At 45.0% G+C, this 9,658-nt stretch overlaps 1 protein-coding gene across 2 annotated transcripts; it reads left to right on the forward strand.

Annotated features, from left to right (window-relative positions):
• Nucleotides 1-2,776: 2,776 nt before the first annotated feature.
• LOC123099021 (uncharacterized) lies at nucleotides 2,777-4,399 on the forward strand. 2 transcript variants are annotated; one of them, XM_044521134.1, is made up of 2 exons: nucleotides 2,777-2,912; nucleotides 3,090-4,399. In XM_044521134.1, the coding sequence occupies exon 2, from the start codon at nucleotides 3,101-3,103 to the stop codon at nucleotides 4,301-4,303; it is 1,203 nt and encodes a 400-aa protein (XP_044377069.1). In that variant the 5' UTR covers nucleotides 2,777-2,912; nucleotides 3,090-3,100; the 3' UTR covers nucleotides 4,304-4,399. The 2 variants fall into 2 exon arrangements, with proteins under 2 accessions (XP_044377069.1, XP_044377077.1); XM_044521142.1 differs by having other exon boundaries at nucleotides 3,096-4,399.
• Nucleotides 4,400-9,658: the final 5,259 nt, after the last annotated feature.

Here is a 9,658-nt window from a genome sequence, read left to right on the forward strand (position 1 = left end):
TGAATCTTTGTCACGGTGGTTCCCTCGTTTTCTTTCTTTCTTTCTTTCTTTCTTTGCAATGAATTGTCATGGTTGTCTCTTTTTTTTTTTTTTTGCTCAAATTGCTACATTGTGCTACTTGTGAGGTACGTTTAATTTGATTTGAGATTCAGCTAGTCAGTGCTTTGGAAGTATTTTATCTGTGTAATCGCAGTAAATTATTGCTCCTGTTCACCGGTTGACAGGAAGTAAAATGGGATTGACATACCTGGCAGCCACCTTTCCGCGCCGTTATTTCAAAAGCACGAAGTTAATTTGAATAGTTATTTATGAACCCAGTAATGCAAAAATGGATATGCCTGGAGCAGACAGGGGTGTAGTGCCACTAGAATGAGTTGTAGGTGTTGTTTTGTACTGCCCCAGGCAGCATCTAGTGCATGTCTCCTCTGCTTAATTCATACTCTTAGATAACCTTTTCTGCATTTGTGTCCAGAAAATAATAATTCATATAGAGTTTTGTTACTCCAGTACACGCATACCGTAACCGTGCAGAACAAATTAAACTTAGAACAGGATCTGATCAGCTAAGTAATTTCCAGTATGTGGACTCATACCAAATATGTATGCACACCTGGACCTAGATTTACTAACGTGCCGGCAAAGGAGTCAACAAGCTGTTTCCATTTTTCCACCGAGAACTAAAAATACTTGATCTCAAGCTTAAAAAACCAAAAGAACTAGCCTCATTAATCGGTCTATTTTTTTGGTATTTTCTCCTTGACAAAGCATTTTTCTTGTGATTATAAAAACATCTTTTTTGTAAATTCTACTATATAAGTTCGTAATATGTTTTGGTGAAACATGGTTTACAAATTATATTTTTAATCAAACAAAAAGTCATGAAAAGATTATTATGAACCTCCCTCTCCCGTGTGGGCGTGGCAAGGATGGGAGCTAGTGCATTCATCTGCAAGTTGGAATTCCTAATAACTGCTGCGGGAAGGAAGAATCCTTTGTGTGCCCCCCTCACTCATGTTAGGCGAGTGCAACAAACATTTTTTTCTGGCAGTTTTTTCGTTCTCTTTATTATTTTTTGTTTTAATTATTTAATTGTATATTGTTATTTTGTAATTTATATTTTTTTCCATTTTTAGTTTTTTTTTACATTTTCTTGTTTCTCCCTTTTTATGATCCCAAGAAAAAGAGGAAGTCCTATTGTCCACTCCTTGTGCAGAAAACATACAATTGTTTGAAATTAAACTAATATTCCCTCCGTTCCTAAATATTTGTCTTTCTAGAGATTTCAACAAGTGACTACATACAAAGCAAAATGAGTGAATTTACACTCTAAAATATGTCTATATACATCCATATATGGTAACCATTTGAAATCTCTAGAAAGACAAATATTTAGGAACGGAGGGAGTAAAATATAGAACGATATTTTCCTACTAATATTTTTCTGTTGACAGTAGTTATTTATTATCTATATGAAATAACTGTTTTTATGGATGGTAGAACATTTTTTAGCCTGTTTCAATTTCTTTATTATTGTACTTCTTAGTAGTAGAATATTGTATTTGTTCATGTATGTAAAAAAAATCTATTCATGATATTCCAATAAATAAACATTGGTCATAGAATTTTTAGTAATGTGTTTCATAATTTTGAAATATGTTAATTATGTAAGATTTTGTTTAACATAAGTTGTTAAAAATAATTCCATATTCCGTTGAACATATTTTTTTTCGAAGCATAAATATGCTTATTTTTCCTGTCCTTTACATATTGATGACTTTATGGTTCTCGGACTTACACGAGTATAATCAGCACTGGAATCTATGCAACAGCATTTGAAAACAAAGTCTTTATTATTTGCTTGGTTGACGTCCATGTATAAACTTTGAATCAAAATAAACACATTGTTTGGAATTGTTCGCAAATTTTTGTTAGGGATGGTGAAGACGTCCATGCACAATATAGATTTTGAACCAAAAGGAAATAAATTATTACAAGTTGTTTATGTGAATTATTCTTTCACTTTTGAAGTATATCATGTACAAACTTAGTCGCACACAACTGGAACTCTTCTCTCATTTGTGTGTGAACAGCTACCACTCCTGGACGGTTCCAGATGATTTGGAGCGGTCGTCATCTCCAAAGGGGATTAAACATGCCCCATCACACCCAATCATCGCGCTAACGATGTTGTGAAGGATCCCTATACTTCTGCTCGTGGTGGGTCATTTTGTTACATGTTCTCTCTGTTTAGGTATCCTATTAGCGACATCATGGAGACGTAATTAGAGGATAATGAGTCCCTCGGGTTGATCTTCTCCCGGTGGCGTCTTCGTCGGCGTGGCGTGTGGCGAGCGCGGATGTGTTTTTGTTGGTCTCATTTACTGGATATTGCGGGTTTATGAACTTTTGATATAGTCTAAAATCTCATCAATAATGCGCTTGTATTTGATCATTTGATATTAATATGCTTACTTATTAGTATCTACATTTTTTAAAGAATTATATTTGTCTATCAAAAGCACACTTTTTGTGAGGAAATGCATGTTTGAAGATTCCTTTTTTGGCATTTTTATATTGAAAATGTTCACATTTAGTTCCTTACTTCATTTCTTAATTAATTCCTTACTCTAAATATATATATATTTACTGAGTTCCACTGCTTCCTCAAGGTATTGGGCTATGTTTGGAGGTTTAAATAAAAAAAATTCGGCAAGAGCGGCCCCATTCCAGCATTCACACTGGACCATAAAGCTTGGCTGGGCTCATTAGCACTCACTTTCACACGGTCCCGTTCCGGCAAGCCACACGCCACGCTCCCCACTCCCGCACGACGGCAGCAGCAGGAGCGGCGCCTACCCACCAGCGCGGCGCCGACCGGCGAATCGACCCTCGGCCCCGGCGAGGTCTCTCAGGTACCCTCCTCTTCCTCCCCCCGTCCCCTTTTGCTCGCTCAGGCCTTCTCCTCACCTGCCCCCGCCATGTCCGCTGGGTATGCACGCCAGGTGTTCGACGCATTGCCTGACGCGTTTGGGACTGGTTGCGATGTTCCAAATACCATAGCTTTCGATGATGTTGTTTCTTCTTTGCAGGAGCAGGACTGATGGAAGCAGACAAGCAGTCGTGGTCAGACCTCCCGCTGGAACTGGCCGGCCTGGTGCTCAGCCTGCTCCCGGCGTACGCCGACCGTGCCCGCTTCGCCGCAGTGTGCCCCCAGTGGCGTGCGGCTGCGAGGCAGCTCCAGCCCCCGCCACTGCCGCTGATCGCACTGCCGGATGGCACCTTTTACAGCCTCATGTACGACAAGCCCTTCCGCTTCCCTGACTGTGGCTTCCCAGGGTACGAGAATGTCTGTGGCAGCTGGCTCGTCTTCTCACGTGCCCACGGGTGCTTCCTGGTAGACCCCTTCTCCAGGGCCACCGTGGCGCTCCCTGCTCTCTCCAGCGTCCGACTCCGGCCTCCAAATGCTGTCGCTAAATGGTCAGAGTACGGAGGTCCAAAGTTTGCTGACCCCTACATCACATGGATGCATATCAATGACTCAGAGGAGCTGCGCATAAGTAAGCTAATCATGTGCTCACCACATCTCGTTGCTGCACTTGTTGGCATTGGTCACACCAGTCAGATTCTAATGTGCCAGCCAGGGGCCTTGTCGTGGTCAGTACGCGCTTACGACCAGTGCAAGGATTTTGAAGACATGTCGTTCTACCAGGGCAAGCTGTATGCCATTGCCAAGGACGAGAACCTCCTTGTGGTGAACATCAGCGAAGACCATAGCACCGGCGATCCACAGGTTTCTTGGATTGGACAGGTCATCAGGGGTGATTCTCCTCCATGGTATTCATGTGTGTTTGACGACAACAGTATGCCCTTAAAGAAGCTCTACCTGGTTGAATCGCGTGGGATGTTGCTGATGGTACGCAGGACGATTTGGTGTCAGTTTCCTGAACCTGGAGAAGGCAATGAAGTTATTGCTGGAAAGAACGAGTTTGAGGTTTTCCAGGCTGACTTTGAGCGTTCACGGTGGGTCAAGGTGTCGACCGTGGGGGATGACCAAGTGCTGTTTGTGGGGCGAAAGTGCTCGAGGTCCATGTCCGTGTCGCAGTACGGGTTGCCGGGCGATCGCATCTTCTTCTTGGATGATGATGAGGATAATCGCATAGAGTATGCCTATGAGGAGGAGAATACTTCTTTCGGCGTCTATTCCATGAGATCCCGCAGCATCCGTTCCGGTGATCCAAATATTTCCTGGAAGCGCTGCGCTGAGATGTATCTGGCAGCATGGCTCTTCCCTCAGGACCGCTGAGAGGTTCTTATATTGTTAGCCCGTTATCGCTATGCAAGCTGCTCCCAGGTTATCTGACCATGCTATTGATGTTGTCGTTATGCTGTTATTCTGCAAGCTGTGTTGTTTGGCTTCCCTACCTAGTACGTAGAAATTATCTGAACTTTGTTACTTTGTTAAGTGCCGTGTTCCATCAGTGCTTGCCTGAACTTATTGTGGTGGTCACTACTACTCTACTAGCGCTATGAAAGCTGCTAGCATCCAGCTACTGTGGGTTGTTATGCCTATGAACGATCTTAAAACTGTGTCGCTGCATTAGTAGAAATTATCTGAACTTATTGTGGTGGCCACTACTAGCTGTCCGATGAAAGCGGTTAGCGTGCAGCTACTGTGGATTGTTGTGCTAGAAATTATCTGAACTTATCTTTGAGACTGCCACTTCCCATCTGTCTGTTATCTTTGGCATGGCGGTCTCTTGTTCCTTTTTATGAGAATGTCATGTTATGGCATGGTCTTTGTTGTCACCATGTAGCAAGTAAGCAACTGTGGAATTTGGTTGTTTCATTGTGTGATCAACCCAGGAAAATGAAATACTGCAGAAAAAAAGTGTTCTCTGTATCAAATCCCTCCGCTCCATCTAGATACATCCATTTGAGCGACAAGCAATATGGATCGGGGGGAGTATCTAAATTGTTCTCTGTCTCTTCTTTATTGTGGAATCACGGACAATTATTGGCGTGAGGAAAATATTGCTTCTAGAACACTATTAGATGATATAGTGGGAGTTGCTCCCTCCGTTCCAAAATAGATGACTCAACTTTGTAGAAGGCGGTGTGTCAGAATACAGTGAGATTAAAAGTTTATCCTATGTGACAATAACTTGAAATATTAGCCGTTCTCCTATGTGTGTGAACAACTGCCGCTCCTGGATGGTCTAGATGATTTGCAGGAATTATCATCTCCATTGGAGATTAAGTTCGTCCCCTCTCCCCCGATCGCTGCTCTCGCGTTGGTGGCAGGTGCCCCTACTCCCTAGTTCAGGTTCCGGTCCTGAGGGAAGAGCCAGAAAGTGTATCTTCTCGTTTACAAGATCATTAGTTACTTGTTTGGGTTTGTAAAAGGAATGGAAGCGCTGCGATGAGATGCGTCTGGCAGCATGGCTCTTCCCTCAGGACCGTTGAGAGGTTGTTATACTGCTAGGCCGGCCCCCTATCCAAGCTGCTCCCTTCAGGTTATCTGACCGTGCTATAGATGTTGTTGTTCATGGTTTGGTTGTCTTACCATGCTATAGATGTTGTCGTTCTGTGGTTATTCTGCAAGCCGGGAATGCGTTGGTATAAATATGTCAACTTGGTTACTCTGTTTAAGTGGAGTGCATCAGTACATGTCTGAACTTGGTATACTATAAGTAGAAGCTAGTAGCTGTTACCTGCACCGGTTTGCAGCTACCGTGGGTCTATGAATGATCTTAAAACCGTGTCACTACTTATCTGTCTATTATCTTTACTGTCACCCTGTTGCAAGTAGCTAGCTCTTGAACGTCAGGTTGTTTCATGCTCAAGTTGCGTTCCTCTTTTGCAGCTGTATTTCTTGTGTGGTTTGACTGAATTTGGAGGCTCAGGCTTTGTTTCAGAGAAAAAGAAGCGGCCAAGAAAGGTGACATGCAAACTAGTAAGACACAGGGAGGCAAAGTACCGAGATATTAATTTGAATTTATATCCTGAACCGAGGCAAAAAAAAAAATGCAGAGAAAAAAAAAGTATTTTGCAGTTCTGAGCTAGCTTTTTTTTTGAGAAGAACATGCTTTACTTTATTGATCAACAGAGCGAATTACAGGAATAATAGAAGTATCATGAGGGTATAACAGCCATACATGGCGACCCTCCCCTAAATGTAAAGCATGTCGAGCTAAGCCATGAGCCTCCTTATTAGAGAGACGTCTCTCATAGACGAAAGAACAAGACTGAAACTCCCTACTCGAGTCGATGATCTCCTCCACGATTGGAGCAATTGTACCCATAGTGCCAGTATGTATGTCCTTGACCACCGAAAGGCAATCCGAAGCTACCTTCAAATGAGTAAGTGCAAGGTCCCTGGCTAAAGCAATAACCTCGCGGCATGCCAAAGCTTCCAGTATGTTCGGGTCGGTCATGCCATGGAATACCACCGCTGCTGACCCAGCAAATGCTCCTGATTGATCCCGACAGACCGCACTTATAGGCCCAACAGGAGGTTGTTTACAAATAGCAGCATCGACATTTACCTTGTGATGACCCGCCGGTGTGGAAAATGAAACATATTGCAGGAAACAAAAGTGTTATGCAGTTCTGAGCTAGCTGTCCCCACACATAGTGTGCTTGGTTTTTAAATGAACAGGCCGCACGCGCGACAACGGCCCAGCTAGCTCAGAACGAGCTAGCTGCCCCACACAGGGTGTGCTTGGGTTGATTAAACGGCTGGCCGCGCAAATTCGGCCCAGCTAGCTCCACTGCAAAGCTCCCGCCATTTGAGCTCGGCGAGACATAGGCTTAGCCGGTCGCTATTTACGCTGGCCTGTAACGCTGAAAACTAGCGAGGTGAGACCAAATAAGTCGCCTTCGCATACAACCAACAATCTCAGCCCGCATCTTCGCACCACCGAGGTGACAAGCCATGTCTAAGCTCTATCACATAGTATAATCGATCTCGCCCGCGTCGAAAAAAAGAAAACCAAGGCGTCGACCCTACGGTTTGCGCTCGCGGCCGAGTTGGTCGGTGGTCCGCGGCGGGTCTGCAGCCGGAGCCAGGCGCCGCACGTAGTCTCGGCGGAGCAGATTCGTTTGGTTCTTGTGTGGTTCGACTGATGTTGGAGGCTCAGTTATCAGCGCAGTTTTTTTTACGGCAAAGCAAAGCTTTATAATTTAACGGTGTACGGGTAAATTACCCGAAACACAAACAACCACGACGGGCGGTACATGAGAGTCCCACTCGATACAGTCGTTTGGGCAACATAAGCGACCGAGTTTTGCTAGTTCATGCGCTACAGTATTTGTACTACGACGACAGGCATTTATGGACTGTTCAGAGGACCACATCTTAAGCTGGAACTTGATGTCCTCGATGATGGCCGCATGCGATGAAGAGTCCGCCTTTGTGAAGTCGAGCGCTTCTTGAAGTAGTTTCGAATCCGTTTCAAAGATCGCTCTGAGCGCACCCACATCGACAACCATTGAGATCGCTTGGGACATGGCTATTACTTGTGCAACAAAAGGATCGGCGGTGTGCTCTGTGCGCCCAGCTCGAGCCAATAACACCTCTCCCGTATGATCTCTGATCACCACTCCCCACGTCACAAAGGACTCACCCGGAGTGAAAGCACCATCCAGGTTGATTTTTACTCTATCCTGTGGCGGTGGCTGCCACTTGCATTCTGAAGGAGGTTTTGTTTTCATGGTGAACAACTGCAAATACTCCAATGTGTTGCTCAGGGTGCGCCGGGTTAGCTCTGACACATGGACAGGTAGTCTCCCTCTCTGACCTTGTTCCTGTTATTCCACCAGTGCCACCAGAAGGCAAGGACTTGCGCTCGCGTTTTTTCATCTAGGTCCCATAGGTAATCCTGCATTGCATGCATGGACGTGATCTGCTCTTACTCGGATCTGATTCGTTCCAGTTGCATGGCCCTCCAAGCTTCCTTCACGGATTTACACTTGACAAACAGATGAGCTCCATCCTCGTCCGCTAGACCACCGAAGAGGCATTTTGTGGACTCCTGACTCCCCGCCGAACCAGATTTGTGCGTAACGCCAGGGACTCGTGTTTGATTCTCCAAGTGAACATCTGAACAGCCCAAGTTTTTTTTTTTTGCGGATTTCTTGACTTGACGTCTTGACCCTGTCTGCGGCTTTACCGATGGGATCGAAGGGGACACGACTAAATTGAACCTGACAAAGCCATGTCTTCCAGGCCATGGATTAACCATGGACTGGAAACACGCAGGACATGCTCCAAGTTAAATCCAAAGCCATTTAGAAACCGCGTAATACAAAGATCGATATGCACTAGAAGTAGGTTGCAGTAGTAGCAGTATGATATTCTTGTTTTTAATCCAGTACTACCTTTATCTCTTAATATAAGATGTTTTTGTAGTTTAAATTAAACTGCAAAAAAGTCTTATATTAAAGGATAGATGTGGTTCTTATTTGGCCATGTTTTCAGAGGTGCGCTCGGAGGCCATGCATGACGTCTACGCATGCATGTAGTGGTTAGCAGTTGATGCTAACTCCATCACCATGGTTTATTTTGGCATGATATGCATGCATGGCTATTTATTTTTTTGAGAACAACGGAAAGTTGCTTCTCTTTTTCATTAAGATAGAAGGAGAAATTAATTTACAGGTTTTAGGTGAAAACGAACACCCTATTGATCACCAGGTAAAGAAACACCCACACCACCAACCGTCTAAAAGGGATGCCCTACTTCTCATTAAACCCTGCCTCACTGCGCCTTGCATGCAAGGGGCCATCGGCTATGCTCATTCACTCTCCCTTAGCTACCACTCTTTGCACCCGCACCACTTTGCCCTCTAAAACCCTAGAGTTTATCAAGCCATACACTGTGTGAAGCTCCAAAATCAAAATTGTAGAGATCCTTCATTCTTGATGCGCGGGATCCTTTCCTCCATTGAGCACCACACCGTTCAGAACGTGATCGTCCGCTCTAGGTATAAGCCTTGTAAGGGCATCTGCAATACTGACCCTTAAAACAAACATTGTATCCGTCCGCGGACGCATACAGACGGGTCTGCGGATAGTGATATGGGAACCGACCATCTAACCATGTCACCATACATTTCAAAATGCATTTGAACAAACTGGAAGAAATACATGCAAATCAGATGATTTTTATCTAAACTGAAGCATATGCATTAGATTTTTAGCACATTTCATTAAACAAAAGCAATCAGACCTAAACCTAGTCTAAATCTACGTGGCGGCCATCCTTCAAGTCCTTGTTGTTCCCCTCTGTGTCGATGTCGGGCGGCCGTGTCCATGTCAGGCAGAGATGAGATCCATGAAGTGAAGGTGCAGTCGCCTGTGAGGAAGAATAGGAGATGGGCCACAGACCAACACACTTCAGACTCGAGGCCCCGCCGCCGCCCATGCACTACTCCTCGTCAGAGTCCACGACCTATCCGCCGCTAGTGGACGTGAGGTCGATGATGGACATGGACGCGTCGGCCTCGTTGTCGTAGCGGCGCCAACAAAGCACATTTGGCAGCGCGGATGATGTGCAGCTACCGGCGTTCTCGCCCGCGATCGCCACCACCATCAACACCGCGACCGCATTGCAGGCGGTGCGAACACGCGCCGCCTCTTACAATGCCTGGTGCTCAA

The sequence above is a fragment of the Triticum aestivum genome, chromosome 1B (genome assembly GCF_018294505.1).
Source record: "Triticum aestivum cultivar Chinese Spring chromosome 1B, IWGSC CS RefSeq v2.1, whole genome shotgun sequence".
In the NCBI taxonomy this organism is placed as follows: Eukaryota; Viridiplantae; Streptophyta; class Magnoliopsida; order Poales; family Poaceae; genus Triticum; species Triticum aestivum.

Coding starts and splice junctions, on each gene's coding strand:
- LOC123099021 (XM_044521134.1), top strand. CDS start 3,101: ATGGAAGCAGACAAGCAGTCGTGGTCAGACCTCCCGCTGGAACTGGCC.